Source organism: Medicago sativa, chromosome 3, assembly GCF_051527215.1.
Source record: "Medicago sativa cultivar Bolivia chromosome 3, Bolivia_mono, whole genome shotgun sequence".
Classification (NCBI taxonomy): Eukaryota; Viridiplantae; Streptophyta; class Magnoliopsida; order Fabales; family Fabaceae; genus Medicago; species Medicago sativa.
The window spans coordinates 80,009,164-80,031,271 of NC_140751.1; the positions used below are offsets into that span (position 1 = coordinate 80,009,164).

The following is a 22,108-nucleotide window of genomic DNA, read 5'->3' on the forward strand; positions in this document are numbered from 1 at the left end:
TTTTCTGATTCATTTTGTATTTTATTCAGTTACTGTTTGATGATTGCTCTCTTCAATTTAGCACTATTTTGAAGAGGATGCGTATGTATTTAAATAATTTTGATGAACGTTTTCTAAAAATACATTCATAATTTAAAATTGACAAACGTTTTTTAATTTAAGAGACTAATTTGTTATTAGTTAGTCTGAAGAACTAAATTCGTCAATCATTACCATTGGTAATTAACATGTGAAATATTATGTATGTGTTCTAGTTTATGCATTTCTCATAACGATGTAATGTGAAGGGTATTACTTTCTCAATTTCATAACCTTGAACTAAAACTATAGACGAAGAATATTGTGGAGACTAAGAGTTGATTTTTTTTCCTTCTCTAGGGGCTAAAATAAATAATATTAACTTTAAAGATTAAAAACATATTTAATCATTTTTAGGAGAAAAAATATATTTAATCATATAATTTAAGGTCCGTGAATTTTAATAAAGGAGAGGCAAAGAAATGGGAGGGAAGGAGAAGTATTTTAATTAAATATTTGTTTAGTTCAAAAGAGAAAAAGGGGAAGGAGGGAAAAAATTTAATTAAATATATTTTTGGTTCACACAATGGGAGAGATTTTAAAACTGATTTACCATTTTACTTTAAAATATTACAACACTCTTTGGATACATTGTTTTGTTTTCTAGAAAACACTATTTCGATATATATTTATTGGTTGACTGTTTCTTCGAAAGATGGATGAGTTTAATAATTGGGTGTTAGACAAAAATGCAAAATGATCTATACTGAATACTGATACATAACTTATTATGATAAATTTCACAACTTTTCTTCAATTAAAAAAAAACTTGCAACCTTGTATAAAATATTGGCTTATTATTATATTTAGTCCATGTAAGCCTAGGTCACTTGAGTTTTGATTTATGTATTTGCTAATCCTTTCAATTTTGTTATGTAAATATTAATTAATTGAGTTTTTGTTCCTGAACTCATTTAATCAATGACACATCATGATTTTGCTGAGGCGGCAAAGATCGGTGTTCCTGGCTCTTTCAGACTCAAGTGAAAATTACAATAATGCCCTCAATTCATTTTATTCTCAAACTATCTGGTAATTGATTTGGGGATTAGGGATTCTGGAGAGGCGAAATCAAATTCGATACTTGGAAGGTGGGAGAGGAAGAACACGAAGGAGAAATTGAAGTTGTGCTAAGCAATCTTCCACTAACACAAAGAAAACGAAATCGAAGCTCCAGAGAAGAACACTAAATTGTAGGCTCGAAGGCAGGAGACGAAGATGAATAAGAGACATCGAACACAAAGAACCCACATTTATCAATTATAAGTTTTCTGTTAATTTTTTATCATAGAGTCGAGGAAGAGATGACTATAGGCATATTAAACACATAGAGAGATTTGAGGAACAATGCAACATAGAGAGATGGAGATCCATATCGAACATGGAGAGAGAGAGAGAGAGAGAGAGAGAGAGAGAGAGAGAGAGAGAGAGATGAAGCTATTGCTGTCTCGTTGAGGAGGAAGTAGAATGCATTTGAGAAGAAAGGAATTAAGGATATTATGATAATTTCATTTGAGTCTGAAAGAGCTAGCCGCTAGGGGCATTTTCGTCCGTTCACTCTACACTTTGATGACTCAACCATGTGTCTGCTAATTGATCATTGCCACCTCAGAAAAATCATGATATGTCACTGATTAAATGAGCTGAAGGACCAAAACTCGATTGATTAATATTTGCATGGTAAAATTAGAATGATTGACAAATAGAGGGACTAAAAATTAGCACAAACCTATATACTCAGAATAGGTCTAAAATGAAATAGATGTATCTAGGGATTAGTCATTTCAAAGTGAATTCTCCCTAGATACACAATACACATGTCATGATATTTTATTTCACAATTGAATCAATTTAAAAAAGAGAATACCGTTGCTTACGAGGACAAAAGCCCTGATAGGGAGAACAATGTGAAATCGCTTGCTCGCAAGAGGAAGGAATGATTAGCTCAAGCCTATAGTATAGCGTTAGGGCACCTCACTCGGGGATTTTACCGATTGAAGCTTGCTTGTTAGAAGCTTTGGAAGTTTACTTGTTGCTTGTTGGCAATCAAGAAAGCCGCATAAGTAAATATATAACATACCGAAAAGTGGACTAATCCAACCAATTTTGCTTGCACAATGGAAAGAGCCACTGGTTTATCTCTCCATCGAATCAAATTCGCCAATGGTGTGCGTTGATCTGGATTTAAGAATTATTATGGATTCTTCGTTGGTAGAATGGAAAGAATTAGTGCTTTGGTTAAGCTCTTCCTTATCTTAAATCATCAGAGAAGGGCCCTCGCTTCGAACTATCCATCCTGTTTAGGCCATCGAACTATCTTCCTGCTGTAGATTTCTTTTATTTTGGTTCCTAGTTGCATGGAGTAGAAAATATCAACTTCTCTATACATATGTCTAAAAGCTTTCGGACCCTGTTTGCTTGGATTTTAAAAAAGAAAAGTGACTTTGTTATTCAATAACTTCAATATTTTTTTTAGGAATTTATAAAAAAAGTAGAATCATTTTTTTGTTTGTTTATCATGATAAAATTTATTTAAAAAAATAAAAATTCAGCTTGATTAAATACAACTATATAAAACTTGTTTCTTAACAACTCCTCATTTAAAGTTTTTTTTTTTTTTTTTGAATTTTTTGTTTTAGAGCTTAATTTTTTAAAGAAGTTGTAAAAAATAGATGCAATATTCTCAAAGTGGTTTTTTTATAAATAAATTTGTAACAAAAAACCTTCAATCTTATTCAGGCATGAGAACAACGGAAAATCAAATTTGTGTATTAGAAGAATTACTCGATGTATCATTATAAAAAAAATATACGAGAACTCAATATTTAACCATATACATGATATCGTGCATAAAGACATTATAAAAAACATATATGAGAACTCAATATTTAACCATATACATGATATCGTGCATAAAGACATTATGTTCACATCTGTCTATTTTTCTTAGTCTCTCAATTTTCTTTGTATATTTAAAATATATAGTATTCATTTTCATATAACATGCGTGACTTCAATGTACATCTTTAATACATGAAGAATGAAGTGGAAAGGATGCTCATGATATATATGACTGAAGTTGTTGTAAAAAATAATCTTTGACATAAGCATGAAGAATGAGAGAGATATAAGGTGGTTTGTTGGTATTATGAGTTGGGTGGTATACCATAATTAGGGTGGGAGAGGGAAAGAGTTTCCCATCATAGGAAAATGTTTTTTTACCATTAGATTAAGGAGGTGTACTGATTTTATCATGGACTGTCTATACCGTATTTTTTTTCTTTCTCTTCTACGCTAATTTTTTGTTCAGATCTGGAATTTTACACACAACAACAGTGGCACGACGGAGAGGCTACAGTGGAATTTTACCGTATGATTTAGCTACAAAATAAGATTTGCACTGTCCTAATTTTACACACATCTTGGCAATTTAATTATATGAATTTTACACAAATATTCTGTAAACTCTTTCTTCCACCGTACCAGTACCCAATAAGATTTTCAGCATAAAAAATCCAATTAAAAGAAAGATGAACCCTAATTAAGAAAAAGGGGAAATGGAAACTACCATAACCAAAAATTGACTATTTCGAATTTCTAAAGTTCTTGAAGTTTCGGCTAAGGTTCTATGTAATTTATGTAATTAGATTCTTGTTCAATTTCATGAAGATTGCATCCTGTTCAATTATCTATGAAAATTTGTTTTTTATTAGTTTTTAATTGGAAGAACCATTATTTTTCATCTATGTCACTGCAGTTATGGTATAATATGAATTAAAGAAAAAAACTGAGACAAGGAAGAAGAAGAAGAAGAAGAGTTGGGAAAGGGAGGTTGATGTTGATGATGGTGGGTGAGTGGGGCAAGAGTGGTGGTGGAAGATAGTGTGGGAAAAAAAATCTAGTGTTTAGAGAGTATAATAATATCATGTCCTTCATTTGATCTAATGGTGAAAATCAACTTTCCCATGGTGGGAAAATCTTCCCCTCACCCACCCTAAATGCCACCTCTTTTGAGTGATTTTCGTGGGTCCATTGTACTGAATACTCAAATGGGTGGCATTTATGGTGGGAATGTCTCTTAATTTTCCCATGATGGGAAAAACTCAAATACACCATTGATATATGATTAAAATATTGGATGGCTTGGATATAAGATTGGATGTCTTTTGTACCATTTGTCTTGTTAATTTTAATTTATTTATGAATGTGCCCCTCTATTACTAATTATTATGCATTTATATATTTATATCAAAAATTTATTTACGGATCTGAACGTGGCCTTTAATTTTCAAACTAACTAAAATGCTTTGATATTTTTTACGTGACAAATGACAATTACATTTTTTATGATATAGTTGTGATCCCTAAAAAAAATGATATAGTTTGTGATTGAGTTTTAGCAATTATTTTTGACAGATTTGTTGTTACAATTTTGTAGTCTTTTAACGATAAAATAATTAAATAATAGTAAGAAAAAGGGTTTATCAATAATTCTATGTAAATCTGCTTTTTTATGTAAAAAAACGTGTAAAAAAAGTGTATTAGTAGTATTGAATACCTAACCAAAGATTTGTTTGATTAATAATTGTTTGTTTATCAATAATAGTACTCCCTCCGGTCCTATTTACAAGAGACAATTCATTTTTGAGATACATTAAATAATTTTTGTATTTGGCTTATATTCTTGACTAGATACATAAATTATTCAATGTATCTAAAAAGTCAACTTTCTCTTGTAAATAGGACCGGAGGGAGTATGTAATATCCCCTAAAAAAATAATGTAATATGTAAAATCCTCTCAAAAAGATATTCCCTCCGGTCACATTTATAAGCAAAAAACAATTTTTTAGGTACATTTCTGGAATAATAAAAAAATTGTATATTTGAGAAGGTGAGGTGGACAGATGGGTTAAGAGAAAGGTGAACAAAGTGTGTACGGTGGAAGTTGTATTTCAGTTTTTTTTATTGTTGTGCTTAAAGATAGAATATGTTATTTTGTGGGGTGAAAAATCCAATTTAAAAACAACCGAAACCAACTGTCCATTGCCAGTCAAATCCACTTTCCCATGATGAAAAAATTAAATGTCTTTCCCACCTTAAACGTCACCTACTCAAATGTTAGATCAATAGGGTAATACATTTTTTGTCGTTGGTTCTTGGAGCGATGTAGTAATGGAGAAAGATTATATTCAAGAATATAGGAGTGACATCCTTATATAATACGACGAGTTATTTTTTATTTTAATTTTCTTTTCCTTTTTTCTAATCACAACCATTCATTTTATTAAATCCAATGGCCTATATTAGTTTGTTAAATTGAACCCATGTGACCTTTTTCCCTTCTACTTCCCCTAACGACCACAATTGTTTTGAAAGTATATATATCTATAAAAGGAGGGATCAAATTATATCAATGTAGTATTATACTAATGTTACACATCTCATTATCGTTTACTTGATTCATATTTTTTAAATTTGACCGTTATATTGTAAATAATTTAAAATTTTACACAAATCTAAAATCATTTTAAACCTTGAACAATTATTATTTTGAGACGGAATGAGTATTTGCCATTAAAATCAACACAATTAATCATTTTCTTAAAAATCGTGCATAAACCTTGAACAATTATTATTTTGAGACGGAATGAGTATTTGAATTAATTATTAATGATATGGAAATATTAGTAATGAGATGGAAACTGAATTATCCAACACGGGTAAAGATCCTCTCCATTTATAAAAATAAATGGAAGATACAATTTATAAAGAAATAGACACAAGAAATACGTGGTGGGTCCTACCACTGAGTTCCACCATCATTAATTATTTTTTATTTTTTGTGTGTCTCTATCTCTCAAAATGAAACAACTGGAGAAATTTATAAATAAAAAGAATCCAAACTCATCCAACACATGTCTTGCTAACAAGTCATTAATGAGTGTGACAAATCACCAAAATTGATGGGGTATTAAATAAGGGAGCTCCTGTGGTGCAGTCAGAAAACTGATTTTTTTGGAAAAGTTAATTTTGATCTTAATGTTTGATTCATTTTTAAATTGTTGATTACTGATTAATGATCAATAGTAATTCATCTAGTAATGCTTGCAACATCTTGGACTTACGAGGACTATTTTATCGTTGACATCTTTAACATGCAAACAAAGTTGATGATATTATGCGATAGTCATAAGTGTTGCCCTTTTTGGGATGTTACACTTAAAACAAGGTAGGATAAAATTAGATTAAATGTATTCTTATTAATCTGATGAATTGATGATACTATGTGGACTGAACTTTTGATGTCACTGTACAAACAGTGGGGTGTTACTCACCACATTTTTGATGCTATAGTGTTAACTTCACCAAAAAATCAATTCTCATGACTTCACCGTAGAATTTTTCATTAAACAAATCCCAAGATGAGTTGATGTAATTAATCACTTTATTGAATTCTTTTGAGTAAAAAGGGAAATCTCAAAAACAACTGCACATACTCCCTCCATATAAAACAAAAACGATTATGTTGGTTGGTTGGTGACCATTTTTAGTTGACGCTACATTTATGTTTAAGTAATATAATCGAAAGTTAAAACCTGGTACAACAGTTCGTTAGAATCAGTTGCAGCAATTCAATTTCCACCTTCTTCCTCTTTCTTTCTTTTCTTGTACGTTTCCTATTCTACTTATTCTTCTTTCCTTTTTGTCAACACTTGTACGATTATGTCAATTTTCAGTTGTAAATAGGGAGTTTTGAGGCATTGATTTTATCCTCTACTCTTCTTTCAGGGTACATTTTCATATATGATAATTTCAGTTTGTTGTAGATACTACCTCGAGCATTGATCTTTGTTTTCCTGAGCATAAAGTCGGGCTAGATTCTACTCTTCTCTTTTTTACTGTACATTTTCGTTCTTCTTCTATTATTTCTTTGTTTTCGTAATTGTCATAGATAATGGACTTGAGAGCACTGTGAGATACTTTTCTGGGTTTTTCCTTCTCTTCTTTTGGTATAAGTTTTCTATTCATCTTCTACTTCCTTCATCTTGATTTCTTTCTTCGTTTTATATTTTTTTGTCAGTTTCCATTCATTATTCTTTTTAAATTTATCTATGAGATATTCTTGCATGAACTCTCACCCAACACATCATTCTTACACCCAACCAATAAAAAAAATGACACATGTTATTAACTTTAAAAAAAGTGTGATTTTAATTAAGGAAATGAAAACATAAATGGTGGTGGGTGATTTTTGTTGGTTAAAGAAAGTGGAAAAAGGAGAGAGAAATATTAAAAATAATGAGAAAAAATTCTGATATTAATTCTTTTTATTATTTTAATGAGGTGTTAGATTTTAATTGGTTGGGTGTAAGAATGATGTGTTGGGTAAAAGTTCACGTAAGAATTTCTCTTTATACATTTCCCTTTTGTTTTTTGTCCTAGATTGCGAGAGGCTAGTTGTGGATTCTCATGGTGTAGTAGAGATTTATAAAAAAGCTGAATCATTTTTATGTATGTTTATCGTGATACAAATTATTTAAGAAAAGATAAAAAGATTCAGCTTGGTTGGATACAACTATATAAAAATGATTTTTTATTATAACATTACCTCTCTCTTTGTCACATAATTATTTTGAATCATCCAAATAATTTTTTTTCTTCTCAAAGTTACTGTTAACAACCCTCATTTGAAGAAGTTGGTTTTTTGGTTTTAGATCCTAATTTTTAAAGAAGTTGTAAGAAACATATACAATATTCTCAGAAGTAAAGGCAATTTTTTTTCTTCTAAGAGAAGTTGTAACAAAAACATTATAAAAAAGTGGAAAATCAAACTTGTGTATTGGAAGAATTAATCACATATCATTATAAAAAAAAATATATACGAGAACTCAATTTTTGTGCAATTTTTACAATTGAATTTCCAAAACACTGGTAATGTCAAATCCAAAAGACAATTGTACCAACAATGACAACTTCAAAATCTAAAGTAACCAAAATTTTAAAACACAGTGCAACCAAAAATAGCAATATAAATAAATATCTAAGCACACTGACATTGTGTAAACTTAGGTATTGGTGCTCGGATTGATGGACTTCCAATTGGTGAAGAAGGATATGGGTTGAAAGCGGGTGGTGGTGGTGGCCTAACATTATAGGTGGCAGTGTTGAATATGAACATGAACTTGGGAGGAAGTGAAGGATATTGGTTTTGGAACTTGATTGGTCTTATTTATGTTTTTTTGTAGGAGATAGAAAATACTTTTTTTCTTCTTTCTCGGAGACTAATCTAGGCTTTTTGTTTTTTTGGGAGGGACCGAAATTAATCATGAATTTTTTCCTTTTTAATTAATGAGATTTTTTTTTGAGGGATAAAATGGTTCTTATTTTTGTTAACTAGCAATGTTAATACCACATTAGTAACATAATAATCCACATCGATGGTTCGATGAAAGATCTGTCCGTGTTTTTTTTTTTTGTTGACAAAGGACAACGTTTTTTTTATAAGAGACTAAAATGAATCTTCAATTAACCAAAATGGTCAGTAATTATGGTCAGTAATTTAAAGTATGTTGGTGATATTGTGGGGGAGGACATGTGTGGAAAATTTGTAGGGCATGAAAGAGATTCTAAGGTGGTTCAAATTGGCCTCGGGTCTAAGCTCCACCTTTTCTAAGAACTTTTCTAAGACTGTTACTTGGGGTGAATGTGAGTAGTACTTTTCTGAATATGGCGGCTGGATTTTTGCATTGCAAGTTGGAGTTGATACCATTTATCTATCATGAACTTCCGGTTGGAGCTAATCCTAGAAAGGCTTCAACATGACAGCACTTGAAAGAATACTCCTATCATGATAATTATTGTGCCGTCGGATACCAATTCCAGGAAATTTGCTAAGAGGCATGATTCAAGAAGTGAAAGCTTATATATATTTGGCTTCGAAAGGTTTTTGCATTGCCTTCTACTTTGTTTGCATTTCTAGAGAGCTTTGAGATTCAAAATCAGAATGGGAAGAGGAAGATCAAGTGCTTAGAGAGGGCAATAATCATAGGTGTGGAGAAAATGACGGTCGTCGTCGACCTCAAGAGGACAACAATTGTCGACTGGGCGACAATCGACGGCGGGGGAGGATGAATTTCAATGAGATTTGCAATTTGTTTGATAATTTAGTGTGTTTGAACTTTCATTTTAGAAAAAAATCACAAGAGCAAACATACGACATGATATCAATGAATGGTTAATCAAAGTCAAGATCAATTGAATGCTAGGATGCAGTTTTCATAATAACTAGTATGCCGACCCGTGCGCCGCACGGGTCTGATAAGCTGTACGATTTCACATTAAATTGCATGATAACTAAATTGAATTAAGACAGAATGTAAGTCATACGTGTTTAGTTAAAAATTGTACATTGGTTTAGTTAAAATGATCAAAACCACTTACTCCAAAAGACCATATTCATAAGAAGTTTGTAAATCATTACACATTCATAAAAATAAACTAACTTTAACATAACATCAATCAAAAGATGATTACAATCATGACAACATCAAGTATTAGCAAGTTAAATCTTAGGATACAAACTATCATTCGGCTGGTTAAATTCCACTGAGAACAACCACTGTATAGTCCTCCAAACCATTCACCATGGGAATAAATTAATCCTCCAAAGCATGTACTACAGAAATAAATTAATCCACTATGGGAATAAGTTACTTAAAAACTGAGAAAAAAAATTAAACACAACGTGAACTTTTTGAAGACTTTTATGACCTCTACCATTGTTGGCATCTTTAAACATAAAATCAGCCAACTCAAATATTTAGGTTTACGATGAAGAATTAGCAAGAAAAAATGTGATCAAGAGAGTGGTAGTAGGATGCTCAATATAGAGCCTATTTTAGAAATTTAGGACATGATGGGGTTGATATGCTATGTGTGGAGCCAATAATTAAACAATCTAACTAAGAAGCACCATTTCAATCATTTGAGAAAAGTAAGTAACAAACATTAACAAAGAAAAATTATGAAAAATTATCTCTGCATTTCAGCAGTACTCTCTCTGGTCACATTTATAAGCAAAAAACTACTTTTTAGGTTCATTGAATAACTAATGTATCCGGTCATAATTATAGGTCAAATACATTAGTTGTTCAATGTACCTAAAAATTTGTTTTTTGCTTATAAATGTGAGCGGAGGGAGTATATATACTTTGATGATGTTTTTAAACTAAGTGCAGACAGTGAAATTAACATTTGACCAGATAAGCACATTAATAGTCCATCAACTCATTTGTTTAATTTTATCAACAAAAAAAAAAAAAAACTTATTTGTCTAATTTGTATTCTTCACTATCTATCCATAATGTGTTATGATACAAAAGGTAAAGGGATAGCTCTAGTCGTAACCTTGATGGAAGAAAAAAGAAAAAACTATATTAGCCTCATTTACATATAGACCTTTCCTCTGAGGGAAATTCCTCAGTAGAAAAGCCAAACAAAAATCAGGGTTCGGTTGAGAGACGGAGCGAGGGTCGTAAAAGCAAGTGCTCGCTCTCCCTTACATGACGATTCCAGCGTGAGTCACCATTTTCAGCCCTATGTTTCTAGAATTATCGAATTTACTCAAAGAAAAATGAGGAAGTTACTCTTAAAAAATAACCAATCCCTTGTCCCCTTACCTCCTTTTATCTTTCTTTATCCTCACAACTGTCCCTTTCAATTCACTGCAGATCTATCTGCAATAATCAATGTAGCTTCCAATTAAGTCAATGTCTTCAATGTTTGTAACGTACTGTATGGTGCATAAGCTACCGTTACATCTTCTTTGTAGCTACATGTATGATGAAGTGCCAAGCATGTTTGCTGTCTGATATGTACAGTGATGTTTCACATTCTATACAAAAAAGGTTTGAGCTTATTGAACAATATCATATAATCAGGCCACATCAATTTGCTATAACGGGTTTCAGCTGAATCCAAATTAGTTAGAAATGCTCCTTGTGGAACTCAAATTTTGTTGGACCCTTTTCATTGAACTCGAAGCCTAGTTTATTAAGTTCTTCGGCCAAAACCAGCGCACCACAATAAAATACACCTGATACGAATTAAGACAGCAATAATGTCAGAGCAAGGAAAACAGAAAAAAGTCTACCATACTACCATGTATGAAGTACCAACATATACTTGATGGAGACTAACCTATTCGTCCACTATAGTGCTTGGAACACATTTTAGAGAAAACCTTTTTCCAATTAGGCCTAGCAAAATGTGTCCGTACCTGATAATTAGAAATTCAAAAGAAACTATTTTAATTTACTCAATCCGGACTTAGAAATTAAAATAGCATCAAGGATAGTGTACTCAAATGCATCGTATAAAACAAAAATAGAATGTTTACCCTGGTTCCAGAAACAATATCAACTCCATTTTTGGCATGGTTAAGTGCTTGAACTATGGTGATAAGGGCAGATCTAGCATCTCCTTCCTCGCTAGTTAAGTAGTTGTGCATCTCAATGACACCCTGAAGTCCATAATTTGACGATCAATATTAGCCAATTGCAAGTAATCCTTATTGCAGAAGGGAAAAGGAATACTTATAATTCTTAAGTAGCAAATATCTATAACATAAATAAATCTTCTGCGTTAACCAATGTACCCTTTGATCAAGCTCAGCTACTTCATTCATGACTCCTTTGAACCAATCAAAAGAGCCTTGCTCTCTTGTAACCCTATAAATCACACACAACTAAAGTAATGATCATAGAATTGCAAGCAGATGAAAAGAAATCTAAGTAGATTAAAAAAAATACATGAACCTTATAATAGAACCCTTATTGAATTTGATAAAAAGGAGCAGAAATCTAGTGCAATTTATCCAACTTGTGAGATCTTCATTGTCTGTCATCTTTGACTGCATGAAAAATCAATTGCTATTCAAAATAGAATCAAAACTAAAAATGAACAGAAAAAATAGGAGAATAAGTGAATAAAAACCTATGGAAAGTATAATCTGGCAGTGAGAGAGTGTAGATGGGTCAGTGATTATGATCATTGGAAATGCAAAATGGTTTCCATATGGCAAAGGAGTTAATTATCTAGTATGGGTAATGTTTCTATTGGGACAGAGAATAAGAGGCAAATAAATTCATGGGAAAATGAGATGCTTGCATGGGGAAGGCACACAGAGTATGGGGAAAATAACAATTGTCAAGCCAAAGTTTGAAATTCAAATTTAACATGTAAAAGGAGGGAAATATTTTAGGGTTAAGTTGATTAGCAATTAATGACATGGATTTAGAGGGAAAAAATTAGGTTAACTAATAGCATGACCTAATAAGCTTTAAGAGTAAGTGAAGTCACTCGACCCGTTTCCATAAACCTTTTAGATTGTACTCTTAAGATCGAGTATCTCTTATACTTTTTTGATTTGTGAGCAAATTACTTTGTACATTTTTTTACGTATTAAAATAATCTGTTTGTTTGTTGTTAAAAAAACTAAAAAACCAAACGAATTAAATGGCACTAAAATACTTTTGTAAGTGCTATTTGAACTAGCTCACCATCCCCTCCCCCTAAATTTTTATTAGCAAAATAAATAAATAAAGGGCATGCGGGCCATCATTAACATACAATATTTAAGTAAAAAAATTAGAAGAACGTGTCGTTACAAATCATTGTTCATAAAATCGGAAAGTTCTTTACTAGATTTGATAAGATTCAGTATAAAGCCAATTTACAAATCAAAGTAATAAAGTCAAGATACAATCCTATAATAAAGTCAATGGACCCCTTCCGTAAACCTTTTAGATTGTACTCTTATATAAGATGGAATACCACTTATACATTTCTCGATATGTGGGAAAATTACTCTGCACATTTTTCACATGTATTAAAATAAATTTGTTTGTTTGTGAAAAAACTAAAAAACCCAAACAAATTAAAAGGCATGTAAATACTTTTATAAATGTTCTTTGAATCCGAAGGTTATTCTTTCGTTCCATGCCTTGAACTACACACCCTCCCTTCACCTTAAATTTTTTATTACAAATAAATAAAAGGCGTGTGGGCCATCAGTAACGCACAATATTTAAATAAAAAATTAGAACATATTCTCTTCAAAAATCATTATTCATAAAATTGAAAAGTTCTTAGCAACATTTGACATAAACTACTAAATTTACCCTTCATTTAAAATAAAACACAATCACCATTTCACTTTTCACCCTACCTTATCAGAAATCGTTCACAAAATCGCGTTCTAATTACCAAAATTGATCTCTGAATCATTGATTCCAGGGAAACAGATGTAAAGCGTATCGGTTGAAATCCCGGAAACGTGTGCAAAGTTCCGGTTGAAGCTTCTCAGAATTGTTTCTTCAGGGCAGACACTTTTTTCTTAAGTTCTTTTTTTTTATTCTCAAACTTTTTAAATAAAAAGAAATTGTGATGGGAATTACTGCATCGTTAAAATTGAGACCCAAATTGGGAATTATTGTTCTAATTAGATTCTTAAGAATTGATATTTGTTAATTTGTTACTGTGTATAAGCTATCGTGTACTTGTTTTGTTACAAGAGGAATGGTTTTAAATATTATTAATTCTTGAACAACAAAATCGCATACTTACAAATATTAGCTCTTGTGTACCTATGTGTCAAGGATATGCAAAGCTTTTCGGAAAAAATATTGGAAACATAATATAGGGGTGGCATTTAGGGTGGGAATGGGAAAGAGTTTTCCACCATGGGAAACTTTTTTTAAACCATTTGATCAAAGAGAAACATTAATCATATTATAGTCTGCCCACATTATATCTTTTTTCACTTTGTCTTCAACCTCACCCACCCACCCACCCTTCTCTCTTCTCCATGCCCACCACCAACAACAACATCACCCGCAACCACTTTCACCACTGGTAATATCAGAAGAAGCAACACGAATTGGAAGAAGATGAAAAAAATCCCCAAGATGCGAACACATTAGATGACTCATTTTTTACTGTAGCAATTGAATTAAATTAAATTAAATTAAATTATATTTTTATTGTGTTGCCAATTGCCAATGTATTTGCTCCTTACTCATCGGTCCTGTTTGCAATTGAATTGTCAAGGAACTTGTTCTTTGTGAATTGATGAGCAAGGAGGTTCTCTTATCTAAGATATCTTGCTTTCCAGTGAAACTTGACCTCCGATTACAATTCCGGCAACCTCCATAACTTCTTCCAGATTGAATATCTTGCTTTTTTGACGACGACAAAGTGGTAGTTTGAGATGCGGTGGTTCGCAAATATGTCATCGATGGTGAAAGTGGTGGTGAGTTTATGGGCGACGATACACTTCAATCCATCGTCGATGAATGGATCTCTGGTATTATCATCGGAAATTGGTCGGATTTCGGTGACGGTTGCGGCACCAACTAAGGGAGGGAGGATTGCTGAAGCGTGAATTAGAGTTTTGTTGAGAAGTTGACTGGAGATGGAGTCACCGGCGAAGATTTGGTTTTTGGGGAAGATGGTCGGAGATTAACCTTTCTCAATCCTATTTTTTCATTTTTTAAATTGACTAATAAAAAAAATCTAGTATGTAGAGAACATGGTAAAATTGTGTACTTGATTAGATCTAATGATTTAAAAAATCTTTCCCATGGTGGGAAACTCTTTCCCATTCCCACCCTAAATGCCACCTAATATAGGAGGTTCTGGAAAAACTTCAGAAAGATACTGTATTATAGGAGGAAAAACTGAGGGTGAGAAGTTAATATGGGGTGAACTCATGGCAAATTTTAAAAGTAAGGGTGAGAAATTAATGTGTAAAAGGCAAAATAATAAAGAGGATAAAATTGGAATTTTTGAAAATATGTAGGGGTGAAAGTACATATGTAGGGACGAAGCATATATCCCATGCGTTACCCCCCTTTAATTATCGCTTTCCATTTGCGACACATTTCTCTCGATCATCATCACTCCACTTTTCTTAATTCTTCTAAGGGAAATGTTAACCGGTGCCCCCATGACACTGGTTAAGGAAGCATATATAGTAATGCTGCATTGGAACTTGCGAAGTCAACTCTTTAAAGGTTTAAAAAGTGTTACTTTTAAACTAAAACTTTCTTTTTTTTGATTTCTTTAAACAGTGCCCGGGGCACCGGTTAACACAACCATTCTTCCAATTAATCAACATATATTCTTCTCTCTTTCAAACACTTTAGTTAAGTTCAATCGATACACAATTTTACTACATGATTGAATTACTATTTGTAAGTGCATATCTTTAATTACTACTAATTCATGTATTTGATATTTGCAGGCGGATGTTGATCGATCATCGTTAGTGATTGTTGCCAACCTAACGACTCCCCAATTTTACAGGTTAATCTTCTCCGATCAATTAGCATTTCAGTTTTTTTTTCTTTTTTTCTTATCATGTTTAGAAGCAGTTACAAATACAGACACGACACATAATCATGTGTTAGACACAGGACACACTTTTCATTTGAAGTATCAGTGCTAGAGAGGTGAGAATTCTAGGAGAATATTGTTGCTAAAAATATAAAAGATTTGTTTCAAATATATTTTGTGCTGAAAATATATTTATGGACAATAAATATATTTTTGTTCCGTATGAAGGACGGTTTGGTGCAAATATGTTTTGAAAGGGAATATTATATTTTGATGCAAATATTCTTTGAGAAAAAAAGAAACAAACGTATCTTCAGTGTGATATCGGTTCCAAATTTATGAGTTATATTTCTCTATAAATATAGACTTTGTATCAGAGTAAACCAACCTTGAGATAGAGGGGGCTGAAACAAGGTTTAGGAAGGCAACAACAAAACTAGGGTTTGTATAGAGTTTGCTCTTGGCAACAAACACTGGGGTTTGAGGGTTGATTCACACACTAATAGGATTGAGTCTCTTGGTTACGGGAATAGATTGGGACTTTGGTAGAATTAGGCGGGAGATTTATTCTTGTAACCCATTGATATCTCTTTTGTAAAGTAAAGTTACTCATCATTATAGTGAAACGGAAGGCTGCTCTCTTCCCCTAGACTAGGTCAATTTGGATCGAACTGGGTAAACAAATTCTTTTGTGTTCTCTCTTTCTTTTCTCTCTCGCTGTTTTTCTACTTTTGCTTGTGTTTAATTGCTATCACTTTGATATTGGTTGCTTGATTAACTTGATCCACACATCAAGTTGTTAGTGATGTGATTTTTCATCGAATTCACGACAAATATCCTAACTTTACTTTTTAATCCTCGTTTTGACTCACCTTAGACATTTGTAAGACACATTCGTTTTTGAAACAATATGATCGATGAGGGTTAGAGACGTTAAATTTGTTTGCGTGATTACATTATAAATAACAAAAAGATTGTTGAATGAAAGACTATCATATTTAGTTTTATAATTTTTATCTAATGGAAATAACAAATTACTCAATTTAGATGCATATATATTTTAGTTCTCAATTTAGATCTTTTATAAATATATATCAGTTTCTATGTTTTTGAGTTGTCAATGTCTCTATCGTGCGAGAGTCTGTGTTTCATAGATAATATGGCTACCATTAACTATTTGATGATTGATGAATCAATTTCAGTTTGTTATCATATTCAAACATGCCTAGAGGCCACATGGAAGAAGAAGGTAGGGCAGAGCAAGGATGTCTCCCTCCTCAGCCAACTCCCTACCCTTGGCTTCTTTATTTCAACGACAACGAGCAAGGCGAGAATAAGAATCAAACATTTTGCAGCGTATCAGATCCTACTTTAACCTACCCAAGAAGTATTCCAGAATTGATGGGGGCAGGAGTGAAAGTATGGACTATACAGCATGGTTGGTGTCTTTTGGAAAACATGATCAAATCAAATAGCAACTCTGATCAACACAACCTGTTTCTTTGGAGTCCATCTAACTTTAAGAAAATCGAGCTCCCAAACCTTAAACTATCCAACAACGTTACAATTGGTTATTCTATTTTCTCATCCTCTCCAACAGCAACCGATCAAGTTTGCTCCATATTTTTATTCTCAGTAAGTAGCACTCTAATATTCTATTGTCAACTTGGAGATGAGCAATGGACTGAAGTAGACTATCGTGAGGACCTACTCAGTGATCCAGATCTTAAAAAAAAAACATTTATTACTAACCCAGTATACTGCAACGGTAACTTATATGCAGAATCAATGGGAAACAATGTTTTAGTAGTAATCCATAAACGTGAATTAGGTGGTCTTGAAATCAAATCTACAGGTGTTTCCTTGCCAGCATGGCGAGTAACAATTCCAATGATTGGACTTTACCATACAGCCTTTTGGTTTGGATCCAATCACCAATTGTTTCGAATTCTAATTTCGCTTGCTCTAGATAAGGTTATTGGTGTTAGTGTTCACTGTTACGATTTTTCTCTAAGGATGTGGGAAAAAGGGGAAAGCATCAAAGACAAAGTTTTCTTTATATCCATTTCTGATTCCAAATCCAAGGATGTTTGCTTGCGTTCGCGCTTTGTTTGTCAAACAATCAACTCAGACACTGAAGGAGGCCGCGTCTATCTTGCCCTAAAAGACAATGATTTTGTCTATATTTACAACATTGAAGATAACAGTCTTATGATTTCTCAACATTTCTCAAATTTACCCAAAAACAGGTCTTGTTCATTGTGGTTCATGCCAGAGCCAACGGATTTAAGGTATGCAATTTCGTTTTTCTTTTTATATACTAAATCAATGTAAAAATTATTATTTTGGTTGAATTTGATTAAATTTTACAACTTCAATAATATATATATATGTTGTAAAATATGTAGGTTGACTGATATACCCAAAAAAGAAATCATTAGTGAATGTGGTGCAATCCATTTAAAGAAAATGAGAGGCAGAGCTACTAACATCAATTCATATGCATATACTTTAGACGTGGTCGAATCCATAGCAAAACGTCTTAACGTGTTTGATTATTTGCATTTTCGAGCAACCAGTAAACATTTTTGTCTAGGAGCACTACCACTCGCTCAAATTCAATGGAGATCAAGGTTTGACGATCTATCACTCTTTCCATTACTTGTGTTGTCAAATAAGGATAAGGTCTTCACTTTTGTGCATCCAAAGCAAGGTTTGAAGTACAAATATACCATTAATTTTCCCCCCCAAGTCACCACAGGTGATGAAATCATTTGCTACTCAAAAGATGGCTGGCTGCTATTGGCATCAAGAGATTCTTCGTTCTTCTTCAATCCCTTTACAAAACAAGTGCTGCCGCTTACAAATGGGATTCGTGATACAATCAAGAGTACTCAGTGTGTTGGCTTTTCACATCCTCCAACTTCCTCTGAATGTGCAATCGTTGAGTGTATGGGGGAGATAGCATTCCTTACTTTCCTTGGGGGTGAACGGACCCCTTCCGATTATCATGAGGATCACTATAATTTTCCTCTCTACAACATGAGCCCATTATTTTTTAATGGATCATTTTATTATCTTAGCATTGAGGGAAAGTTGGGTGTTATACAAGCAATAAGACTTGTAGGCCAACGCCAAGAAGGAGCATTAATTTGGAAAGAACTTCAGCAGCTTCAAGCTCCGTGCACCAACTTCTTCAATACCTTTCTAGTTGAATGTGATGGCAATCTCTTGTCTGTATTTGAAGGTGAGGATAATTTTCAAAAGTGGGTTCAAGTTTTCAAGTTGAATGAGCCTACAATGAATTGGATCAAAGTTGAAAGCCTTGAAAGTCACATGCTTTTTGTTAATGGCAATGCATCGTTTTCTAAGGTAGCAACAATTCCTGGAATGGAAAACAAAATCTACTTCCCTAGACTCTATGGCCAGCATATTGTGTTTTACTCATTAGAAAGTAACAACTACCACACATTTGAAAATGAAGTGCTGAACTTCCATCATGTGAGAGAGCAATTGAATAGCAGTTGGATTGAGCCAAGGTGGCACTAAGGTTCACCTTAGTATTTTTGTTTGGCATTGGGTGTCAAATATTTTGGAAATGATTGTCAAATTGTTGTTTAATTGAACAACTCTTTGCCATATATTATTAAAGTTTCATTTGTGTCTGCCATTGTTAATGTTTTAGATTAGGCAATGCTGTTTTGGATAACTTCATATAGCATGACATAGAGCTAGATTTTGCAGGCATGTGTTGGGGTATTTTACCAAATTTTAAAAACTATAAGTTGTTAGCAGACCCTAAACATTATTGTTTGAGAGACAATTTAGTGAATGATATTGGATTTAGGGGCTATAATTTCCCAATTTACTTTTTAAGGGACTAAAAAGGAAACTTATTTTCTCAGAAAGTAATATTGGCTTCGTGCTTTTTGTGAACAAAATGGGTGTTAACTCACAAGTTCAACCCATTTTAAAATTATGAATTTTTATTGTTGGCAATTTATTTGATAATTTTTATATGTTGATGTAGAAGTGCTTCAATTTATTTCATGAGTTAAAATTTTAATTTTAGAATTTAGTGAAAGTGTTGGAATCTTTATAAACTAGAATTTCTTCAAAAAAGTTACAATTCTTTAATCTAACCCAAACTGATCAATTTGATTGGATCGTAATTTGTTGACTAAAATTGACCCAACCCGACCCACAGAATTTTAAGATTTTTTTCATAATGAAACAATCAATACAAATAAAAGTTTGAAGAAAATCCTAAAAAATAAAATTTTCAATAAGATCCTATATTTAGGAGTAGAGCTGGCAATCAATTTAGCATGAACATATAAAAGGTAGAGGAAGGATTAGGACTTTTTTTCTAACAGGCAAGTCTAATAACAAACAAAAATTTCACCATATGCATTACTATTATGGAGGAATATGTGATATGATAAACCAAACTAAACTTATATCACTTTTTTTTTTGTTGAAAAGTCAAACTATGTCTTATGTTACACATTGCACACTATGGGATAACACCTTTTGTGCAATTTTTATGACACTATACTTTAATGACGATTGAATATTAAACATGCTTAACAAGTTGAAATTCTTGTAAAAAACCATTGGTAATAGTAATACATCACACAGGAACAGTCCTATTAGAAGAGGCTTGTTGATCAATAACAGCAGCATCAGTTTCTTCTTCTTCATTCTCTCCACTCATTTCTTCCAATGATTTTCCATTAGCTTCTGGCACAAGAAACGTGAAAAATATGCCAAGACAATTAACCACAGCAAGCAAAATAAGAGTGTTCTTCATTCCAATACCAGCAGGGTACCCTGCATCTCTCTTTTTTGGATCCTTGCTTTGTGAAGCATACAAGAATCCAAATGCACCTATAATAGCTCCAGCTTTCCCTGCTGCAGAGGATATACCATGACATGTAGACCTCAACCTAGCCGGGAAAATCTCGGCAGGCACAACAAAAGTGGTTGAATTTGGACCAAAATTTGCAAAGAAAAAAGTCATTGCGTACATAACAAGAAATCCAATTCTGTTTTCTCTTTTAGTCCAATGATCATACGGAATAGCGAGCGCAAACATGAACACAGTCATAAAGAAGAATCCCATTAGTTGAATTGCAAAACGACCAATAACATCGATAAAAGCCACCGTGAACCAGTATCCCGGAACAGTTCCACAAAGTGCTATAAGCGTTGTCGCTCTAGCAACTTTGAAAACTTCATGAATTGCATTCATATCTTGTGCCGGTGGAAGCCAACCGATACTACTATAAATATCTTTTTGAAAAAGATTCGAACTATAATAAGCAATATCGAGAAGAAACCAAGTGGAAGTTGTTCCAAGCAGATGAAGACCGTGTCTTCTAAGAAACTCCTTACTAAACAAACCAAAACTGTTCTTGTCTTGCACGCCTATCTTGTCTACTTTTTCTTGTTCAGCTTCAATTTCAACCTGTAACACACTTGACATGTCCTGCGCTGCTTGTTTTGCATTCTTAGCAACAAGTGCAGTGTACCTATATAGATAAGTAGCTCGGTTAGTGAGTGAAAGGAAATAAAAGAAATTTTAAGCAAAAAATCCAGCGTTCGAACTCTGGAAACTAAAATAACTACTAAATCACTAACATTTGGCTATAAAAAAAAAAGTTTACCTTGCTGTCTCGGGCATTTTCATTCGCCAATAGTAAGTTAAACCAGCAGGAACAGCGCCAAACATGAGAATGATTCTCCAAACATAATCAGCTTCTGGTACAAGTGATGCTGCAGCGTCAACTTTATAAGGCGGAGCCTTAAAAGCATGATCAAAAGCAGTTGAAACTACAAGAGAAACAATTCCACCAGCCAAAATTCCAAACCCTTGCATAGCAAAAACCGAAGCTATAAACGCGCCACGAGTCTTTTTGTTAGCATATTCAGACATAATAGTAGCTGAAAGAGGGTAATCACCACCAATACCAAAACCTAGCCAAAATCTAAAGAAACAAAGAGTTCCAATTGTACCCTTTGCTGAGTGACCAAAAGAAAGGCCAGAAGCAAGAGAGGAGAATACCATAAGAGCAAGAGTTAGACCATAAACTTTTTTTCTTCCCATTTTGTCCCCAAGCCAACCAAAGAAAAGTTGGCCTGCTAGAGTGCCACAAAGAGCAACACCATTTACTGCTGCTGATACATTTGGAGGCAAAGTTCCAGGCTTGAGTGCACCTGGGTGTGTGTAGTATATTCTTCCAAGTAACTTGGTGACATTTGGTATGCAGAAAAGGTCATATGCATCTGTGAAGAATCCCATACCAGCAATTATGATGGCTGTGAAATGGTACCATTGTGTTTTGGCTGCATCAAGGGCAGTTAGAACTCCTAGTTGTTCACGAGCCATGATAGATTTTTAAGGTGGAGTGACCAATTGAGTCTTTGGTATTTGGCAAGAGTGTGCTCCAAAGACCAATTAGTGGTGACTATAATTCTGGCAAAAGAAGGAATAACAAGTTAGTATTATATAGGCATTTCAGTACCACACTATCAAATAGGATAAGCCTATGTTATGCCAACAAATAAGCGACTTTTTGTTTTTTAAAGTGTAGTTTACTAAAATCACGCTGACACAACGAAATTATATCA

General features: G+C 33.1%; 3 protein-coding genes across 3 annotated transcripts; 1 reads left to right on the forward strand and 2 right to left on the reverse strand.

The window, feature by feature from the left end:
* Positions 1-10,356: 10,356 nt before the first annotated feature.
* On the reverse strand, positions 10,357-12,236 carry LOC146940672 (respiratory burst oxidase homolog protein A-like). Its single transcript, XM_085754400.1, has 5 exons — positions 12,074-12,236; positions 11,736-11,990; positions 11,478-11,600; positions 11,279-11,357; positions 10,357-11,174 (listed from the first exon to the last, which is right to left on the reverse strand). Exons 2-5 carry the CDS (start codon positions 11,763-11,765, stop codon positions 11,065-11,067), a joined length of 342 nt encoding a protein of 113 aa, XP_085610526.1. The 5' UTR covers positions 11,766-11,990; positions 12,074-12,236; the 3' UTR covers positions 10,357-11,064.
* A 4,422-nt stretch (positions 12,237-16,658) lies between these two features.
* On the forward strand, positions 16,659-19,150 carry LOC146940673 (uncharacterized). Its single transcript, XM_085754401.1, has 2 exons — positions 16,659-17,766; positions 17,884-19,150. The coding sequence occupies exons 1-2, from the start codon at positions 16,697-16,699 to the stop codon at positions 19,022-19,024; spliced, it is 2,211 nt and encodes a 736-aa protein (XP_085610527.1). The 5' UTR covers positions 16,659-16,696; the 3' UTR covers positions 19,025-19,150.
* Positions 19,151-19,858: 708 nt separating this feature from the next.
* LOC146940674 (low affinity inorganic phosphate transporter 1-like) lies at positions 19,859-21,958 on the reverse strand. The gene is made up of 2 exons (XM_085754402.1): positions 21,145-21,958; positions 19,859-21,009 (listed from the first exon to the last, which is right to left on the reverse strand). Exons 1-2 carry the CDS (start codon positions 21,864-21,866, stop codon positions 20,109-20,111), a joined length of 1,623 nt encoding a protein of 540 aa, XP_085610528.1. The 5' UTR covers positions 21,867-21,958; the 3' UTR covers positions 19,859-20,108.
* Positions 21,959-22,108: the final 150 nt, after the last annotated feature.